General features: G+C 41.7%; 1 protein-coding gene across 3 annotated transcripts in view; it reads right to left on the minus strand.

The window, feature by feature from the left end:
- The window catches only part of ARHGEF3 (Rho guanine nucleotide exchange factor 3), a 44,907-nt gene that overhangs the window by 16,343 nt on the left and 7,018 nt on the right, over positions 1–21,546 (minus strand). Inside the window, exon 1 of one of the 3 annotated variants that reach the window (XM_053468700.1) lies at positions 931–1,202. The exons of the other annotated variants lie outside the window; for them this stretch is intronic. Coding sequence (XP_053324675.1) covers positions 931–1,026 — 96 coding nt within the window. The 5' untranslated portion in view covers positions 1,027–1,202. Of the gene's footprint in view, positions 1–930; positions 1,203–21,546 lie in introns of those variants that run through there. 3 annotated transcript variants of the gene reach the window in all.

A 21,546-nucleotide genomic window follows, 5' to 3' on the forward strand; every position in this document is an offset into this window, starting at 1 on the left:
AACGGCAACATTGTGTGATCGACACTCACACTCACTTGACGGAATTGTTTTGGCAAGTAGAGCCGTGTCCAGACAGGTCCAGCTAAAGATCTGGAGACACGGACACCGTCCTGTCTAAATATTATCCAGCAACACATGATACCTGCTCAGTTTAACCCATTAATTACACGACAGAGGACTAAAACACATCCTTGTAACTCACATACAGAACACATCTTTACCCCTTTCAGAACACAAAAAGGAGGCATTGCTCCAAATCTAAAAACCAGCGCAAACCAGTAAGAAAGAACACCTGCAGTTAAACACAGTGGAAGTAGCTCCGCAGCACACACTGGAATGAAGACAACTGTGGCGATAAATCTATGGACTGCATGAGATAAAAACAGATATATCAGCCCAGATTAATTGAGATAAATCTATCACTGCATTTATCTCATGTTTCCCATTGCAATCTGTGGAAGGACAGCTATTCAGTTACTTGTGACAGATTTATCTCCAACACCGAATCTAGCAGAATATTTTAAAATAAGCCACAGCCGGTTTGGTCTTTCGAAACTCAAATTGAAGGTTTTAGGACCTGAAAGTTTATGTAAGTTTCTATCTTTTTCAATGTTGGCATCTACTGAAATTCTGCAGAGACGAGTAATTCTAATCTGCCCGGCAGACTTGTGTGGATTATCAAGGGTTATTCTTCAGTATGATATAAATATCGCCGTATGTATCAGCACCGTATATTCACAGCTTTCTAACGAGATTCAGTGCTGAATTGTATCAATCACTCAGAAATAAAAGCCCCCTCTAATCAGACAGACCTTGCAGGAGCACGAAATTAAACCTCAGACACCGTAAGCCTCTCCCCAGCACAGAACGCGTCAAACTCCTCTGCATTCTGTAAGCCAGATCCAAATGATCCAAAAACTTCACTCTTACCTCTGCTCCATTGATGGGAGTAGCTGCAGCCTTCACTTCCAGAGTCAAGTTTGCTCGTTTGACTGTTAGGTAGAACGGGTAATCCTTTGCCACCATCGTGGCGTCTGGGCTAGCTGGTATGGTGGTCACAGCTGATCCTGATTGCTAAACCCAGCAGACAGAGTCCCCCCTCACCTCCAGAGAGCTTTGCCTTGGGATCCAGGCAGCTTACAGAAATCCAGCCCTGTGTTGTGTGTTTGCATTACACTGCCTGACTGCTGAGCCTGAATGAGACGGAGTGAGACTGGCTTATGGTGTCAGCAACGAGAACACTAGCCCACAGTCATCAGAGACAGAGCCCGCCTACCGCAGGGGGAGGAAGCGGCTGCTATAGTGCTGAACATCAGCGGGACCGGCAGATGCCTAGAACCGGCACACACAGCTAATCGCCGGGGAAGGGAACCGGCTAATCGCCGGGGAACGGAACCGGTACACACAGCTATTCGCCGGGGAACCGGCACACACAGCTAATCGCCGGGGAACCGAACCGGCACACACAGCTAATCGCCGGGGAACCGAACCAGCACACACAGCTAATCGCTGAGAACAGAACCGGCACACGCAGCTAATCGTCGGGGAACAGAACCGGCACACGCAGCTAATCGCTGGTGAACAGAACCGGCACACACAGCTAATCGTCGGGGAAATCGCTGGTTAGCGGCAGGAAATGATTTCTGTGCAGCCGCTGTCGGATCGTGCTGAGAAAAGCTTTCTGTCTCTCTATATATAAAGGGAGATGTTATCGCTTTAACCACAGAACTAGCACCAACACAAAAAGTAAAAAACATATACGTATAATATATATATAAAAGATTTTCAATACTGAGTGATTTAACACGTCAGGCGGGCTAGATGGGCTGAATGGTCCTTTATCTACCAAATTCCATGTTTCTATTCGGTTATTGGCAGAGAACAAGCTTTAAGAAACAAGTTACCCTAAATACAGTTGAATTTTTTTTTTTTAAGTGGCAGTTACAAAACAGCCTCCTGTACCAAGTAAACTGGGAGGGGGTAATACGGAGGCTCGTTGTGAAGATCGTCCCCTCCGGGATGCTTTGTTTCCAAATCCAAACAGTTACGTTTAAACTTTATCTGTCTGCAAACTGCCTCGTACAAACGCTTTATCCTGCAATACAACGTTTCAGTCTGAAAAATGTGACATCAAATTAATAATAAAATTGTGACATAAAAGGTTTCTCCGGGCAAAATCAGCTCCCATACTCTAAAGGTTATTTTTGCAGTATTGGCGCCGTCACACAGATTTAGCGCACGATGTGATGTCCGTAGTGGGTATGTGTGATAGAGTTTAAATGATAGGGAATGCAGGGACTGGAGCTGCCATTCACAAGACAGTGAGCAGTGAAGGTGCACATTGGGAGACAGTAAGAGAGGGGTATATGTTAATGGGGAGGAAAGATTATGTATATAAATGTATACAATACAGCTTCATCCCATGCAAGCAGACACCTCTCCGATACAAAACAATCGTCCCCGTGAAAAGCATCCATTGAGTGCGGAACATTCATTAGCATAAAAGCATGACAATGGGGCACTTCCTCTCCTTTATAGTCCTAATATATTCACGTCTTTATTAATGGTTCATGTTTGCATTAAAAGAGCCTCTGATATCCAAACACAATAGCAATTAGTCTCAGCGGGTAAGCAAAACCCTCATCAGAGAAAGTCGCCCTCCATGGAGACCCGAGGAGACGGCAAAAGGAAAAGGGGTTTTGCTCCGGTAACATGCTGTGACTTGTCCCCTATTCTGGGCTACATGGCTGTTTAACCCGCGCCAGGCGCAATGGTGGCGCTGATGTTGTTCACGTGCTCATTGGGATGAACGTGCTTGTTGTGGTGCATCTGTTGGGCATTTGGTTGGGATCAGAGGCCGGATCGGTGTGGAAAGTGTAGCGTCAGGAATTATTAATCTCTCTGAACCTTACTCTGTTTGACAAATTCTTCATTACTTTTTCCAAGAAGGCCTGGCTTTAGACCGTATCTCCCGGGAGGGATTTGGGGCCAACAGAGCAGAGACTAAAAGGCAAATGGAGCACGACGACTCGCTGCGGATTATATATCATCATATTCCGCATCGCTGTACAGTGGATAAAGAGGACATGACAAGTACTATGTAACATATCAATTTGACTAGTGGGAAGGAGCTTACAATCTAGAGTGGCAGAAATATTCTATTAGTTACTATGGCGACGGTGCCATGTCTACCCATTGTGCATAACGTATGTTTGCCCCGGGTGAGAGCTTCTTCGTGGAGACTTTTATGTTTCCTTAAAGCTTAGTTTGAGAAGCTGTTTGACTCGTAAGTATTAAAGAACAGATAATAACATTTTGCAAACTTCTGATAATTAGGACTGTAAAAATAACTTCTTTATACACGTGAGAGACGGCCCTGTGATGTATGACCCCAAAATTCATCTATCCAAACTGACACCTAATGCAAAGAGCATAAACGGGAATTATTTCCTCAAATGAATGTCGGCACCCAGAATGCCACACTGTAGAAAAACCTTTCCAGAGTGAAACATGCTGATTTATAGCAAATTCTAATCAGGAAACCCGGTTACCAGCCACTCGCACGACTTGCCCATTCTGTAAAGAACTGCGTTTCAGAGTAAATGAAAACCACATCCCCAGGAAGAGGAAAAAGCGGCACCCCTCGCCTACCTGCTGCGCTCTCGCTGGCTATCACCCCTCTCCCCTCCGCTGTCTTAGTGGGGGTTTTATTTTGCACCCTTATGTACAACAATCATGCTTAGAATTCAGCAAACCTAGAACGTATTTTTACTGTTTTATATATAAATTCGCCCCATTATAACAGCAGAGCAGGACAGTTATTAACTATTCCATAAACTGTGATGAAAAGAGAAGCACCCGGCAGCCGAGTGACCCCAAAACACACAGGGGAAGAGTCTAAACATTTAGGGAGCCATAAATGATTCCACTAGAGTTCATCCATCCAATGACCCGTCCGGCTCCACTCATTCACCTCCTCTCCTGATCCACAGAGTAGCTCCCCTGTACGTCTCTTCCTCTAGATTGCAAGCTTATGAGCCAAGTCTTTGTATCGTTTTGTCAATCTAAGTCACACTCTCATAAATAACGCTGCGTAGGACGCACTCTTGCCACTGAAAAGGGTTAAAGAGCGTTAGAATACAGTTATACAGCTCAATCAGAGCACACAAAGGGAGGAAAATCCTTCCAGCCATGAAAACAATGAAAATTCCAGAGGAAAGTGAGGACATTAAAGAGAAATGAATTCAGCCTCCGGGCGAAGCTGCAGAAAGTACAGTTTTAATTCTAAAGCCTCGGTATCCCTCACAACCTGTCAGCCGAACCGCCGGCCGCTAAACCGGGCCTGAGACGTTTCAATTAAAGCGGCAGGTCGAGGAGAATGAATATCTTTCCAATATCTATATAATAATCTCACTTTCCTTAACTGCATGGGGTGACTTTCCCCCTCAGCACGAGATCTTCACCGAGTGGACACAGGAATCATTCAACGTGATGACTGGTTATAGGGGCAATCGTAGGCTCACTAAAACAAGGTCGCCCCGGGCAATGATTCCACGGCGTCACCGTTTTAAGCTTTTCAGGGCATAAAGGCTTTCAATATCTCTGCTCCCCAATTATGTGGCACTTAACCCTTACCCTCTCCACCAGGAGTAAAGACGATCTCGACTTCCAATCCCATCCATTCAATCAACTTAATCCATGAAACGCACCAACACCGGCTGTCAGAAACACGACCGTCTTTACTACCAGCAGCTCCCAGTTTTGGTGAAAAAAATCTAATCATGCAAACCTTTTAGGAATTTTAACATCTGTATTTCCCAAAAATGTAGTCAGTATTGTCTGTACTAAAATACTAAAAAGTATCTGAGGATAAAAAGTTACTTAGAAAGGTCAGAAAAAAATCTTTTAACAGCAGCCATTTCTTCTGCCAAAATCTTCTAATCACAAAATGCAAATCTCCCCAAATAGCCCCACTCCCCTTCAGATTGGGCCGACGTACTTATGCTGTTAACCTCCTGCCGTTCGGGGTAACGAGCCTCCTCTGCTCACACCCAGCACTGACTGTGGTGGGTCCTAACGGGGGGAATCACCTGGGTGCGGCGGGGGGCCGGCAGGGATACAATTCTAAAAATATTCCAAACAACATGACTAAAACAAAAAAATTGGTAAAAAAACCCCCAGAATATAATCCTCTTTATGTACTTTATATAAACCAGGAGAAAGGATCATTCAGTGGAAGATCAATCGGGGAGCAGACATTTAATGATATTTATATCGTTCCAGGCATTGTTTGTTTTATAAATGGAGAGGAGGATATATGTGACATCACATGTATTCTTTCTTTTTAACATATTCAATATTATTAACTATGGAAGAATTTGCAGATTGAATTAGTAACATTATGATTACTGGATACAATATTCCAGAGATAAGCATGAGAAGATTCACAATCTCTGTCTAATGATGCATACGAAAGGATAATAAAGTCGTAGAACGCAGTGCTTTGGTATTAAGTGTTAGCTTTAAATACAGGTCTCCAGATTCATCGGCGATTACCATTACTGGAGGAACCTGAAGCAAAACACCCTTCCGCAGGTTGTCAAGAAGCCTGTGAGGAGCAAACTCGCTCAGGTTTCTCTTCATGCTTGCTATGGCAGACTGGAAGCGCGCGGGAAAACGTCACAACACCGAGGATTTCCACTCCAAGACGTCGGCTTCTTTAAAGTCACTTGACTGTAAACAGATACAGAGTCGCTTGTAAAAGCATCGTGTGGGATCCTCACGCTGGGAAATATTTCTCTCTCGGCCACCTAATCCGACTCTGGGCTCTGTATGTCATAAAAATAATCGCATGATCTAAGCTGCCACTTACCGTCATGAACACTGTTCGTTCACTTTCAATTTCCAAATAGTAAATCAGCAACGTACACATTTTATCTGCAGCCACCTCCCAACTGTTTATCCTGACTTATTCTTCCCGCTATACGCCACGGATCCCGGCGCCAAGTGAATTATCCGAAATCCCCTTCTAACCCGGGATGTTCTGGAGACTGTTTGTGTAAAGGGTATGGGGAGCGGATACAGGACAGTAACTGGAAGCACAATAAAAGTGTATCTACATGAAAAAGACATGTTTTCGCAACATCGCGTACTCGTAAAAGGCCAAGTGTTCTGGATCCTCGCACGGAACAGGCTCAGCGCGATTTAACATTCTAATTGTGATTATCGCAGCAGGATTATGAGATCAAATCCCCATAAAAGTACAGTTCACGAAAATACAAACAGAGGCATGAGAGACTGGTACAGCCTAAAAAAGCTTTTGTAAATGATATATTATTTCACTCGCAGGAAGCTTTGAGAAACAACTTGTAACCAAAAAGTACCCCCGAAGACCTTTCCAGCCTGATGATTAGGAATACCGCTGTGATTTAACATGTGTATGTATATATATCGTATGAGCTTCCACTCTTTTACTTTCACCCAATCTATGAGACAAACACCCCGACTCCTTCTCATACTGCCTGTGAGAAACAGAACAATAGAAGTCCATGGAGGAACATAAAGCATCGGCTCAGTGTGGTGTTTGAGCCAGAAAGTGACCCAAAACATCACATGACTGACAGCAACGGCGGCTGCATGTTTATTGGGGGTTTATTAGGATAAAATGAAATAAAGCCAAGTTTTTGTCAGCGCTGGGTGGGGGTTATTACTGTTTTCAGCACTGGGGGGTATAATGCTGTATACAGAGCTATGGGGTTATTACTGTATACAGCGCGGGGGGTATAATGCTGTATACAGAGCTGGGGATTCATGCAAAAGGAGAAAAATATTTTTCATGGGACTTCCCCAATATGTTTAGAAAAGACGTTGCCGCCAGCCATAGTATTTCCTGAGATTATTTGTGCGTCTCCTTTGACGGAGTTACCAAAACAAGGGAGCCCATAAATTACTTGGATATTTACTGCTTCTCACAATACATCAGAATTAATCGTAACCAGAAATCCCAGTTTGTTATAAAGTCCTCTTTAATTGGCGTTTTTTTTTTGTTTGGTTTATTGATTCCAAGTCAGTTTATGAGGTTTTCCTGGGAACACACGGCCAAGGGACGGCCATTGTATTTTAAGAAGGGAAACCCTGCCCCAAATATAAGTCATTGGAATAAAAATGTACCGGAAATAAAATGACATGAAATTTAAAACAAAGTAGTAGAAAAAATGAGTAAGTTACAGATCTGCGGCAGAACAGACCAAGATTACCATCGCCGGATCATTAACCTCAACTCCCTGCACTTGTAACGTTTCACTAGGAGAGATCAGGACGTTCTGCGGCAAAATAATCTTCTATTATTATTTGGTGACGGGAAATGACTTTATAGAGCAGCTTAAATTCAGCTCGCAATATAATTAAGTTCAAATTTTTGTTCAAGGCCCGCAATAGCTCTGGGTAACGGGGGCATGCGTAGTCCATAACAAGACGGCACTTACTAGTGTCCTGAACCCGAATACTCAGCACTCGTGAGTCACACTTATGACATCGTTCACACAATAAGGGAAACTTGTCCTTTTTTATTTGACAATAAGCTGACTGAACTGAAATGGCAGGAAATGAAAGCAAAGCCCACCCAAAAAAACACCTTTTTGTTAATATTGTTGAGATAAGCAATATTTTTAGAATTTAGCTATATACCAACATTGCCTAAAATAGCGCCTGTGTTCTACGAATCGATTTATCTACTTGGAACATGGACAGCGTAATATTTTTTCTCTTTTTTTCCCCTTTTCACTTTGATCCAGCCCAAACCCTGAGCTTTTCATTATAGTCAGGAAATTTCAATTTAGACCATTTGGATATTTTTGACAGTATAGGAAATGGAAGAGGAATGATAAAGAGAGATTTGCAGCTTCAGATGAACAGAACGATACGGATTTATTTGGCCAGAGGCCGCGCCAAACGCATCCGTCACGGATGTCAAGAATGAACATTTTCTACTAAAATAAGTCTTTGCAGAAAACCAAAACTAAAGGCAAAATGTAACTGCATGTACCGAGTCCTAATCACATTAAGAATTATTGTCTGTGGCTATAAATCTGCCGTTTCCTCCAAGACATGCTTGGTATAGATGGTGAAGCTCACCTCCCGCGATGAGATCCTATAAAGTAGCGGATGGTGAGAAGTGGGATAAGATTGAACTTTAGAGTAGATGCATAGCGAGACCCCTGTACCCACCATGCTCCCCATAGCCTGCTGCATGTAAAAAGCATTATCTTGCAAATGGCGGACGACTCAGTAGGACTACCAGCCATCTGCCAAGCTGATAAAAGTTTGTGCTGGGGGTGTCATCTTTCCCTGCGGGGGGGGGCACTATATGCCATCCAGAGCCTCCAATGTCAGCGAAGATTGCCTAGAGCACCGGCCAGATGGCTACTCGAAAGCACTGAATGGACAGAATCTACCCGGATTGCCACCGCTGTGACAGTAACTACATAGGAACACTACATGTGGCGTGATGTATCACCTGGAGGAACATTTTCATTTAAAGAGTAAAGAGCACACATGGGGCCGACACTTCATCCATCTGAAGTGTAACCATTTGCTGAGGTTCCAAGACATGCTCCATAAAGATGCAATGCAACAACCTCAACTAGTTTGGCCTTCATGGGCATCCTGAGAGTCTGTGGAACGATTTTTTTTAAATATATGCAATAATATTACCTTTTAATACAAGGTTTGTTATGTGGAATAAATTAACACTTTACTAAAAAGTCTATTTACTTCTTATTTTAGCAGAATGTTGATATATTAAAATTAAACCATAATATTTCTAAATATTATTTTTTAAAGGAACACTAAATATATAAATGTCTGGTGTAGCAGAGAAAATAGTATTCGCCAATCTGGGTGCACATGCGTTACTACAAACGATAAATGGCTGAACATGACGAATGCGCTATTTTTACATCTTTTATTCACAGTAGATATGATTCCTTGTCTATCCATCATCCACCCCTCCCCCGCATCACAAAAATGCTCCTGTAAAAAGAAAAGGGAGCAAAGTTATCATCATCAAAGGGCCCAAGCAGGCTCCCCCACTAAAGTTTTTCTCTATTCAGGTGGGGGTTTGACTCAGGTACTTTCTAATATCTTGTGGTTTAATTTTGAAACTGGATTTGATCCCAGAAAATCAGCTACTACATTCCGAGACGGCATTTTTCAAATTACTGTATCTTCCTCCGTATTACTTGACTCATGTGAAAACCAACACCAGGAAAAGATTTAAATCCCCCGTCGCTGGGAACCTGCTTCTACAAATCTAACCGGACTGCAGTCTCTGGATGGGAGGGAAATACGTTTAATGGTCTAAGATCTACAGAGCAGTGCACAAGGCAGATGATTTGGGGAAATGCCTGGAAAAAGGCTAATTTTCTGTCTTTATGCTCTAGTCCATCCTCACACCTGATTCAAGTGATTGGGTACAAGTGGGTTCCCAATCCACATTACAGAAGACAAATTCTAAACGCTACAAAAAAATATCCAGGGGTAGCCCCACTAATCTACAAGAAAATATTTACTAAACCCATCTCAGGTTGTATGATCCTGGTAAATGTGCGTGCGGGATAATACAGTCTATGTATGAAATTATAAAAAAGTTTGGACGTTTTGGAACATGTTATGATGCAATAATGTTACAATGGCTGGTAATAATGAATCGGCCAGGAGGTAATTGTCTAAAAAATAACATTGAACAGAATAACGTATAGACGATATACTCTTGTATTGTGACCCATTAAATGAAGGGTTAAAGATCATGGCTTTGCTTTCCATCTCCTTTGAACCAGTTCCGGAGTTTTAAGTTTATTATGGTCACACTGGACACATTGAAGCTTCTAAGTGTCAGATACTGGCCATTTCTAATAGCCAAGCTTCAACTACAGATAGTCCATGGGAAACATGCTGGCCAAACTATTATATGATCCTTTCTTATATTTTTTATTATATCCAGCAATTCACAATCATATCACATGAACACCGAGAGCAGCTGAAATAAGAAGGCTAATCATTCTGCCAAGCGGAGCTATCCCCTCGTCCTCTGTGTAACCAGATAACCCGGATGGGATTTCTTGCACATGTGTTCGAGACAGAATCAATGAGCTTCAAAGCCCCTCGTCACATGCGGTATTTGTCATCTTCTAAATGTCAGGAATTCAGTGAGCTACTTCTGCCCCATCGAGACGAGGATTTTGTTTGAGCATTTTTGAAAAATTCTGTGTAATGAACATCGGTAAGGCTATTGCACACAAGTTTTGCACCTGATGTCATTGGTGTAACGATCTAAAGTAATCGGGTGTTTCAATGATTAGGCGCAGAAACAGCTATCCCGTAAATATTTGTGTGAACTCGGCCGGTTGGATTGGTTCATTAAGAGCCGGCAATAAGGCGTATCAGTCCTGGACCATCAGACCTCAAAGACTGAAGATGTGTAATCTCCACCGATCGCTAGGAAGAGGTGAAACGTTCAGGCTCCCAAGGAACAACGCAACGTCAACCTTCCACCTAGGGGAAGCCGGCTGTCTGAATGGTACGCAGTCATGTGGTGTTTTCTACATTTTCTGTTTTTGGGAATCTATGACTAAGAACATGGAGAGGCCTCAAGGAAAGAGACGGATGATTATATAAAGCTTCTACGTGTCTGTAGCTGGCCACCAAAGAAGCTCTGATAATAGCTTTGGGGGAATTCTCCTGGACAAGACACACATCACTCGTTAACCATCTAACTGCCAGGGGAACAAGCAACGCGTTGATAAACGCCGATGGCCAACAGAAAATGTAATATTTAAAAATCAAGCTTCTCCCAACTCTCGAGCAAACTTCAGTCCTGCTTCTTCTAAATACCATCTGACCTCGCTCTGGCGTATCATCTGTATGACCCGTCATGTTAGAAAACGTTTGAGTGATGTTGTACGCTGACATTCAGGAGAAGGACAAGGCATGGAGGGGCTGCTGGTGGCGCTGCGCAGGTTTAGTTCTAGGGCAGCACCGAAAAAAAAAGACACAAGGGATCGACTTTCCTCCAAAGCATAAACTTTTTCATTAATAAAAATTTCACCCATGCGTAACCTGTGCTCAATTATCAGACTGATGAGGCCGTCACCATCATTCAGATACATTCAGTCCAAGGGATCATCATTCATGTATTTCCCCTTTAGACAGTAACGTGGTGGGTGGCAGCCCAAGGACCTTGAATTTATTTAGCGGGAGTGTAATTCAGCTAATAAAGTATCCGGAGACCATGACTGTAAATGTCACCCGGGTACAGAACCAACAAAAACACTTTCATACAGTCGGTTGAAGGTTTTGCTTTAGCTTTAATATCACCGAAACAAAACGAAAGGCCCGCAGCCGCTAGAGAGAGAGCTGCTACCTCGGATCACATCAAGAGTCGGAGGCATTTTTTCCCAATTTAAACAGTTAATCGTAGAAATGTAATTTTATTTCTTGCACAAAGCCGCATCACGTCATGATTAAAGCTCTCACACACAAGATTTGGAGAGGGTCTCTGCTTTAAACCCAAACATTTAACGGAGTGAAACATTCAAACCGTCTGCAACATTCGGCAGTAATATTTCAGTAGAAATCTATTGTCCTGAGCCAGATTTTTGTCCAATATGTTTTATGTCTGCAGCGTGGTGTGTGGTATTAATCAGTCCCAGAGCCTTCAAAAGATAACTTAATCTCCGAGTGTGGGAATTCATAATATTTCTAACAAAACCCAGAACACTCAAGAACCTAAACAAAAGCAGAGAATCTGGACAACGAAAAATGGAAACACCTTGATTTCTGAAAAGCTCATGGGGACCTTGAGTGGGTAACGGGCTACAATAACCACACCGAGGGGGGCAAATAACCGCGGGGTAACTACATATTAACATATTTCTTTGGCCCTTATAAGATGGACTTCAATAAACTGGAAAAATGATACATTAATGAAAAGTGCAACTGAAATACCTCTGCCTGAATTTTTTTAATTCAAAGTTTTTTGTCTTTGTATAAAACATAACAAGAGTGGCTGAGAAATTTTAACAGAAACTTAAACAATATTCTATTATCTAATTAAAGGTAACGAGCTACTGCAGAAAGACACCTTATGCAAAATGAGTCCTCAATAGAAACAAGCTGTATGGCATGTAGAGCAGCAATCTAGAACGTGTAGCAATCTAGAACGTGCAAATCAATAATATAGGTTACCAAGTGGCGCAAGCATTTCCTCGCGCTTCTGGTCAGTGTGCAGGGAAGTCATTGTGCGCTTCTTCTCTGCCTACCTGATCCCTAAAAACGAGCTCAAGTGCAAAGAACTTTAACCAAACTCACCGGAAACAATATGTACGATCATCAAACGTTTAGGGTTCACCCAAGTACTTTTATAAATGAAATGAGTTTCGTACTATATTGTGGTTACGTTTTTGGTTGTGTGTTGCTCTTCTGCGATAAACATGATATTTAGCAGATTTCAGACCCACAGAGGCCGAAAACACTTTTTTATGAGCAACGTTAAAACGAAATAAAACAGAAATAATCAATAAAGATATAAAAATCCATTCATCAAACATTTAGGGAACCGCCATGAAACCGAATCACATTTTACCCCTTTCTATAACCTCCGGAGTATTATCGGCACTGATTTTATTAACTCCAGCTGAGTGCGAAAGCATGAAGACGTCTCTGCTCTCGGTAGCAGCTGATACGTTTGCTGTAAGCGATCATACCAGCCGGGGCTAGGCTGTGTCATTTGCCCCCAGGTCTAAATAAGAGCCGCGTGTTGAGATAGTCTGCACTCTCTCACGCAATCTTCTGATGGCCAATCACGGCAGCAGAACACGAAACAATTTGTACTTAGACAAGCGAGTTCTCTTTAGAGCGCTCACATACAGACATCTGGAACAAGCTGCTTCCTGCAAGCATTTTCAGTTCATGAGTGTACGGTTCACGTGTACCACGGGGCATGTGTTCAGCCTACACGCGAATTAACACTTTGATCCTTCTCATAAGTCTCTGCGAGGAGGAGACGTTACAGCGGTGGAAGGGAGCCTGCTCGCCCAGAACATTATCAAAGGGTCAAGGTTCCTTAAAAACATGAAGCATTAAGAATTATTACGCATTGATCTGTCTCTGTAAATATATCGAGAGGTTTGAAAATATTTTGCAATTAAAAGGAAAATACAAAAAAAAAAACGCCTTAAAATCCTCAAAATGTGGTCTTTAAGGAAAAAACAAAACACCTGGACCTCCTCATTGTAATTCATTACATTGTCTGATTGCAAAACAAGCCTGGCTTTCATATGCAAGGATCAGCTTAGGATGCTCGGTGCGCAGCCTCCCCTCCAAGGCGAGCGGTCTACGCCGGAGCCATTCAGAACTAAATATTACAAATGGGAAGCGGGGGAGCAAATGGTCTCTTACTCTGTTACCCCTAATTCATAGGACATTTATAAACCATCTGAGAACACAACGAGCTGGAGGGGAATGCCGCAATCCCACCACACACACGCACACACACTCTGGCTCGGTCAGACTCACAGGGCTGACACTCAAACTGGAAGATGAATTGATGACTTTGTACAGCAACAGAGATTCCTGGAACAGACACCGGACCCCAGACAGAAAAACACGTCATTTCAGACACAAGTTTTCAGGAAAATGACTTCACCCACTGAAGTTTTTTTAATTATTTTTTTTGCAGAAGTTTACAGTTTTTACAGATTTCCCGCATTGTGACAGGAGGGGAAAAGTATACTTTTTGTGTTGTGTTTTTTCACGATTATAGAATATATATACTAAAATAAAACACACAAAAAAGAGAAATAATAAAAATGCTCATGGTTGTCACACATAATGTTTCATAGCATGCCCCCATGATTTGGGGACAGCGGTAATGGAGACGTTAGCACCTGGACACGCTGTCTAACAACCATCAGCACACATTATCATGGATTCATGTTATCAGAGCAACCGGAAAATATTTCCCCAGGGATGTCACGCTACAGCCAAGAATACAATTAACCAAAACTACTCTAAAATATAAAAAGCTCCACTTTATTCAAATGTATTTTTAAAATTAAAAGTAACACAACTTTTAATGAATCCAAGGAGCCCTTTATTTAATTTTGGGTATTTTTGAAAAATATTTTTTGTTTCATGTTTGTTAGCATGTAGGGGGAAGCATTTTCTCTGTGCACCATCCACTTCCTGCTTGTAACTGCGTCTCCTTAAGCTGGCGCTTGAAGAGTTTGAAGGAGTCCTGTGACTTTTATTGCTTTGTTATACACCTGGCATCTGTTCGTGTTTATTCTTGTTGCAATTAATGGCCTCTCTGGAAACAAAAATCTAGATATTAAGATGAACAGAGCGATTTATTGTGACGTCCCTGGCAGTTCAATTAAACAGGCAGCACTGAGCCGGGAGGAGCTGGCGGGGTAAATTGCTTTCCAGCTGGAAACGGTGTGAGAGGCTCTGGCTGTCACAGCAAATTATCCTGTTTGATTATTAGAGTCAGTAAGTCAGATATAAAGCGCCTCGGTCACGGGAGGAACAGTTTAGTTTTGTGAAGGTGCGCTTGCCAAATAACTAATCATGTGATCGCTTTCATGTTTGCATAAAAAGTTTGCTTATGTAGAGCTTTAACGCAGAGGGCAAATAGATAACGACATCTCTATCTGGGGCAAATTCAATAAACTTCATAAAACTGCATTGGCTTCTGAACTTTAGTATATATTAGTGCATCACATATTCTCTGGGTTCGGACCCATTTGATTTCTAGCTCTCTAAGTGGATTTTTCTTCTGTAAAATATATTTTAAAGGTTATTGAAACTGGACAAAAAATGTCTGGTTGTGTTTGCTATATTTAGAAGTGCAGGGCCAGTGAAAAGCAAGTCGCTGCATTTAGCTGTTAACACCTTTTGTGAAAACGCTCATGCGGAACCGCATTTGTCAGCATCGATCATAATGAAGGAGGGAGGATTTCGGGGACAGAACAAAAGCTGCCTGTGCCGTTTGGAGGAACGCTTCCTCCGTCTTTCCCTTGGCCGGCCGCCTGTGTCTGCCCGATCATCCCCACCCAGTTTAATGCCAGTAAGGGAAGTAAAACTCCTACAACTCTGTTCATTTTCTGATAAAACCGTCTTCGTACATTTTCGTGTCATTCATGTATCGGCCCGTCTTAGTCTGTCTGTTCTAGGTCTGTCAGACCCTTTGAATGTAGGGACTGTAAGAAGCGCTGTGGGAATTGTTGGCGCCATATTAATAAAGTATCATAATAATTACGTGTTGATCATTTGGATTATGTATGAATACCTGCAATTTACATTAATGTAACTGGATTCGAGGATAAACCGCTTTCATGTGTGGTTTGTATTAAAACATTTGAATAACGTGCATCATGACAATAATCCTATTGGAACGCAACTCGCATGTTATCTTTTAATCTGTAATTGTTGGTGTAAAAGAGAAACTAAGCCAAGGCATCAACAGCAGTGAAGCTACACGGGTAACACGCATTACCAATGACACAAACACACGGGTTCATTAGCAGAGCCTCTAAGGCTGCGATACCCCCGTGCTGGAGGGTCAGTGCAGGTTCCCCGTTACATTCATCTTATTGTTTTTTGGGTGAACTTTTATCAAAAGGTTACTCCAAATTCTGTCCATTTAAGCCATTAATATCTCCTTCTGTACACAAGGCAGGGCTGAGATCTCACCACCTCATTACTCTCAGCCAGCCTCAGAGCGACATTGTGTGTATCTGTCTCCCAAATCTGTAGCGGCGCATGTTTGCACCATTCAGAGCCAGGCTTTTGTTTGGTTGATGTTCAGATGTTAATGAGAAGCTGTAATCAGAAACCGTGTTACATAACAGAGTGAATCAGCCGCTGCGGACAGATGTTCAGCGAGTTGAAAACCACCACAAAAACCCAACATGAAAGCGATTCCGCCGCTGCACACAAATCAAAGAGGCGCTAATTAATTAGAATGACCTTTTACCAGCAGTGATTACCTCCACACACAGAATAAATATCACTTTTTTTAGAGTAACTCCAGTTCGGGATCTGCACCAGTGTACCTTAACTTAATCTGGAGTATTTCTTGGGCCTCCCCGACACACTGACTCTGGCTATGGTCTATGCGGGGAGAAATTTAACTGGCACCCCCTGTCAATCAAATTATCAAACCCTCAAAAACCCACATTGGAGAGATACTTTCTGACTCCAAAAAGCAGTTGACTTTTCCCTGAATAAACATCCTTCCTGTGTTTAGGCCGCGACAGGGTGTTGCCTGCCGAATGACAATAGCGATGTCTGCTCGTAGGGCTACGGATGCCCCCGGTGCCGGATTCCAGTCTGCACTCCCTCTTTAGGAGTAATATCTCCAGCCCAAGCTCTGCATCACCAACGAGCCCACTGAAAGAGTCTAGCTGGTTTTGTACTTCAATTCCCATTAGCCTGACCTGGTAGTCTGAGGCCAGCCATCCATTTTTCTTCTTTATTCTTTCCCAAAGCTCTGTTTTTACCCCAGAACAAAACCTCTCATCTATCATTTAAATTCCCCAGACCTGTTATTCCCGACAATTTCCCAACATCTACAAAGGCAAACAATAAAGAGTAATCGAGCCGGACACCTTCTCTCATGTGACACAGAAGAGGACAATAAAACAAAGCAAAGGAAATATGTCCATTAACACCCTGACCTCGGCCTGGGTGTAACCCCCGCATATAGAAATCAAACTTAGCACCTAATTTATTAGCGGCTGGGCACACGGCACGGAGACAGAAATAAACACATCTGGAGACAAAATGCTATTTTCTTCGGGAAGAAAACGGCATTTGAATCTTCCTTTGGTGGCCAAATGATAAAACAGAACTAAAAGTGAAATATATTCAGCCAAACCTTCCTAAAAAACCCTATGGATGCCTCCCGGATATTTACAGCACACCAAAAAGTGACCTCTCTTCAGCAAGAGATGTCTTCAGTCACCCCGTGAGTAAAAGAGGAAAGAGGGCGGGTCCATTTACAGACAATATGGCTTCCTACGGGCAAGGACTCCAAATCAATCAAATGTTCAAATACAAAAACTCTCACACAGCAAAGCTATAGCACTGCAATGCACACCAATATGTTTTTCAATATGATATTTCCCATGAACAATGCACTCAGTTGTATTAGAAAGTTGTCATTCAAGACTGGAAATAAAGATGAAGAGTGACTGGCATCCCCGGTGGATTACTACTGGGTGACTTATAGATGACCCTATTAACACCTTGGTGTCCAGCTAACTGAAGTCAGTGGGACCTTATAAAGGGTTAATGTGAAGCAAATACAGTACTTTATCAGACAAAATGCTTAACAAGAGGACAAAGGAAGTTAATCTCTAAGAAGCAGACTCCCGGAGATTGTCTTCACATGCGAAAAGCTGCCTGTCCTGTTTTATATACCATATTAACCAACACGCCCAGACCTAGGGACTTAGACATTTCATGGTTCATTAACAGGGCAAAAAACAGAATTCAAAATAACGTGTCAGCCTTATGCACTGAGGTTTGTGTTATATTCCTGATGTGTTTATAGCCAGCTTGCAGAACACGATCCCCGCGAAGTAACGAGTTTAATCTTGTCTGAATTGTGCATGGGCAGAAATTCCGTTTTGCAGAACAGATGCTTCACTAATTGGTTCTCGAGAGGACGGCCATTGTCTTGGTGTTAAATTAGAATGTGGCTGAACCACATGAAACGGGAGCAGGGCCCGTGTTATATTACAGGTGTATCCTCACCTGCAAAGCCAAGGTGTGTTTTGCTGTAAACATTTCACAGATAAGGTTAATCCTCTGCATTTGGGGAACCCGGGTGATGTTCTTACTCTGTTAAGGTAAAGTTACCTTCTTCATAATAAACAGACACTCGGAAAGGGCGAGGTAATAGCCTTCTGTCTTTATCTAGAATTAAATAATTATATAAATTTACTTTTCTTCACCCAGATCTAGGAGAGAAGCTCTAATACTGCCGCGGTATTTATGATTTCCTATGATTTCTACATTTTATTAATAAACAAATAATTGGCTGTAATACACAGACTTTCATAAAACCTGTGAGAAGTTTAGGTGAATATGAACAGCGATGAATCCGTGTCTTACAGACAAGAAACTAGATAGGGAATCTCCCCCGGGGATCCGTCACTGAGCCTACTAGAAGAATGTTCATCACCTAATGTGTTAAAAGGGGTTAAAAAGCCCCGAGCTGTTTTTAAGTTTTCACCAAAGTGAACTCAGCGGCAACTCCTGTACCTGGCAGCAGAACACGGCAATATCCATCAGCCAATCAAATCCTGCCAAATTAAAGATATTCATTTTTTTATTTTTATTATTAATGATAGAGTTTACTTTTTAAATAATTGGTTCGATCATGCGCTGTCACAGTGCCTATGTGCTACTAATACACATTATAAAAGTCCTTACATTCGTTATAACGTCCTTGCAGTTTAATTATATCAATCTCTCTATAAGTCAAATGCGATTACGATCAAGGTTTCAGACCTTGAATAAATGCCAGATCGGAATATTCCATGTTAGTCATTGAAAAAAGGACGCGTCCAAAGACACAGAACTGCGATAAAGCAAAATTATTCTCAATAAGTAATCTTATTCACTGATATACTGACCTCGTCCCCGAAAGACCAACTTTTTATCCAACAAACACCCCTAAGCCTGTAATAAAAGGCAAAAAACACGGTCTCTGGCAGAGTCACAGAAAACCTACGAACTGCGACAGAAAACCATTAATAACGGTCGTATTAAAAAAATTCTGAAAACCTGTAGATGACAGACGCGCGTTCGCAGGAATGTGCCAAGTCATTAATTTTGTCTTTTTCTGAAAAATAGAACTTTATTACGTGGAATTTCGGAGTGAAAATACAGATAATGAATGACAGCTTGGAGCTCAGAGTCACTATAAATGATTTTCCTGGTTTTGTTCTGATTTTGCTCCAATCTTCAGAGCCAAATCATAAGATTTATTATTTTCAGCACCCCTGTGCGCGATGGGTTCACGAAGTAAACACGTTTGCCACGTTCGACCTATACGTGCTATATAGTCCCTATACATGTGTTATATCTATGTGCTATATAGTCCCTATACATGTGTAATAGCTATGTGCTATATAGTCCCTATACATGTGTAATAGCTATGTGCTATATAGTCCCTATACATGTATAATAGCTATGTGCTATATAGTCCCTACGCCGGCCAGCACCTCCATTTTTATTGATATTTATAAGACATTTATATATATATATATATAGTGATTAGAAATCACTTCTAGAACAGGAGTGGAGTTTATTGCAGTTTAATCAGATAGATATAAATTGTCGATACATTCGGACAGACCGGTCTGGCGTGAATTCTGCCTTTTCTTTCTTTTGCTTCCCCTCTTTCTCCTCTAGGGGTTTATTCATTAAATCACAAATTGATCCTATCAGAAATTAATTCTTTAGCATCGCAAGAATGATCGCTTTTTCCTCTGACCTTCCTGAGATCACTTAGAAATGTATCAGAAAATGTCCAGCCTTTATGGTGCTTTTATAACGTGAATAGGGAACCTCAGCATGCGGTTTATTAAGTGAGGCACAAGGGTCAGACTTATCTCTCTCATACAGGAAGAGAGATCTCCTCGCTTATCATCGACACGGAAATCTCCTCCGTTATCACGAGGACTTGTTAGTTTTCTTACACAACTTCCCATGTCCCGATTCTGCCCATTCACTTAATCAGAGCAAACACCACCCATTGTGAACTCTCCTTTGATTCTTGGGTCCCACTGATAAGTTTTTTTGATAGAAATTGTAATCTTGTAGCTCTTGGTAGCGCTTCCGGCTTCTTTAACATCATTTTCTCTGCATGTGTTTTAATGAAGCTCCGAGACGTTCCCGCTTCCGAGAACACTTCACGCTTTTTTGGCTTCAACAAAGACATCGCTATTCATTTTCTGTCAACGCGAATATATCCATCATTTGGGCAAAAATCTGAACCTGGTGAAAAGTTTATGTGTTTTTGTCAGAGGATGTAAAGCGGCTTCTCTTGTTTGTGTTGGTAGAAATCGCCGGGTTATAAGGCTGCTGAGCTAAACGCTTTCTAGATTGGGGGGTTATTCCACTAGTGATTATCGTGTAAATGAATGCAGAGGCAGTCGATTAGACCACAGCTCAAAAGTTTCTAATGAACCGTCTATTTAGAGACGACAGAAACATGCGCATGCCTGACCTAACGAGGAAGGCAAAGGAATCAAGATGGCCACCTACATTTATCGCTCCCCGATTATTTTGCACGTCAGCTGCTTGGAAAGAAATAACGAGAGGGATTTGTTCAGCGGTAACGATGCCACGCTTGGTTATTGGCCATAGCGGACTTTAAGTGAAAGCCGCTGGGTCCTGGAATGTGTCGGCGACGCGTCACTGACCTCCCCGGCAGTAAACAGACCCAATTTTCCACAGTGTCTTGAGCTCACCAGGGCTCTGAACATGAAAGGTTAAGTGGGGCTGAGATTCTACCCATCTCCCCGGCTTCATTACCCAACTAACAGAATCACTCAGTCTGGAAAACATCACAGAGATCTCAGAAACCTTTTATCTCCTGGACACCTGTACCAAAAGCCAAGACTTAAACCCATAAAAAGTGCTTTGTGGTCTTGGGTTCTGTGGGAACTTATTTAAACATTCTGTCTTCTGCTCTCTTTAAAAAACGTACATTTTTATTGAACGTTCTTTTCTTGTTACAGAACTTCTTGAACATTTATAACCAGCAGTTTCAACAACAGATAAAAAAATGTATTAAAGTACTTTTGACATTTTAAATAATATATTTTTGTCCTCGGCGTAGATCTTTTCACGTAAATGGTACATCATCCCCTAAATAATTTATAAACATACGTGCATCGACTCCGCCAGCGGAATTACAGGATGATTTATACCGAGTGAATCCTGTAATTTAGTCGTAATGTAAGATTTAAACGCGGCCTGGAATGCAAATAATTACAATCTAAAGAAGATTTTAAACTAATTCTCTCTACTTCTTTTATACATTTCATTACAATCCATTAAATCTGTTTTCTCAAAGCGTTCAAAGTCAAGAAATGCATGTTGGAGTCAGATTGTTTTTTCAAAAGAATTTAACACAGAAAACATAGAAATTCATGGCATATTTTCTCATGATATGGCAACAATGCCTTTCAGCTACTACAGTCCTTTCCTTGTGCCATGTGACTATAGGTATGAAATTATTAGCCTATAAGAAAAGATAAATATGGCTAACGTTCACATAAACCGATTCTACTGAAGTCAGGAAAATGGAATTTAAAAGAAAGGGGTGAAAATGCTAATGCTTTATTTTTCTACAAAACTCATATTTGCCTTTTTTAGTTTATTAGGTGATATAATATTATAAAATGTAATGATGCAAATTATAGTTCTGTGTCACAGACCGATCACTATTTAAATGCCAAACCTCAAGTA

Source organism: Spea bombifrons, chromosome 6, assembly GCF_027358695.1.
Source record: "Spea bombifrons isolate aSpeBom1 chromosome 6, aSpeBom1.2.pri, whole genome shotgun sequence".
NCBI lineage: Eukaryota > Metazoa > Chordata > Amphibia > Anura > Pelobatidae > Spea > Spea bombifrons.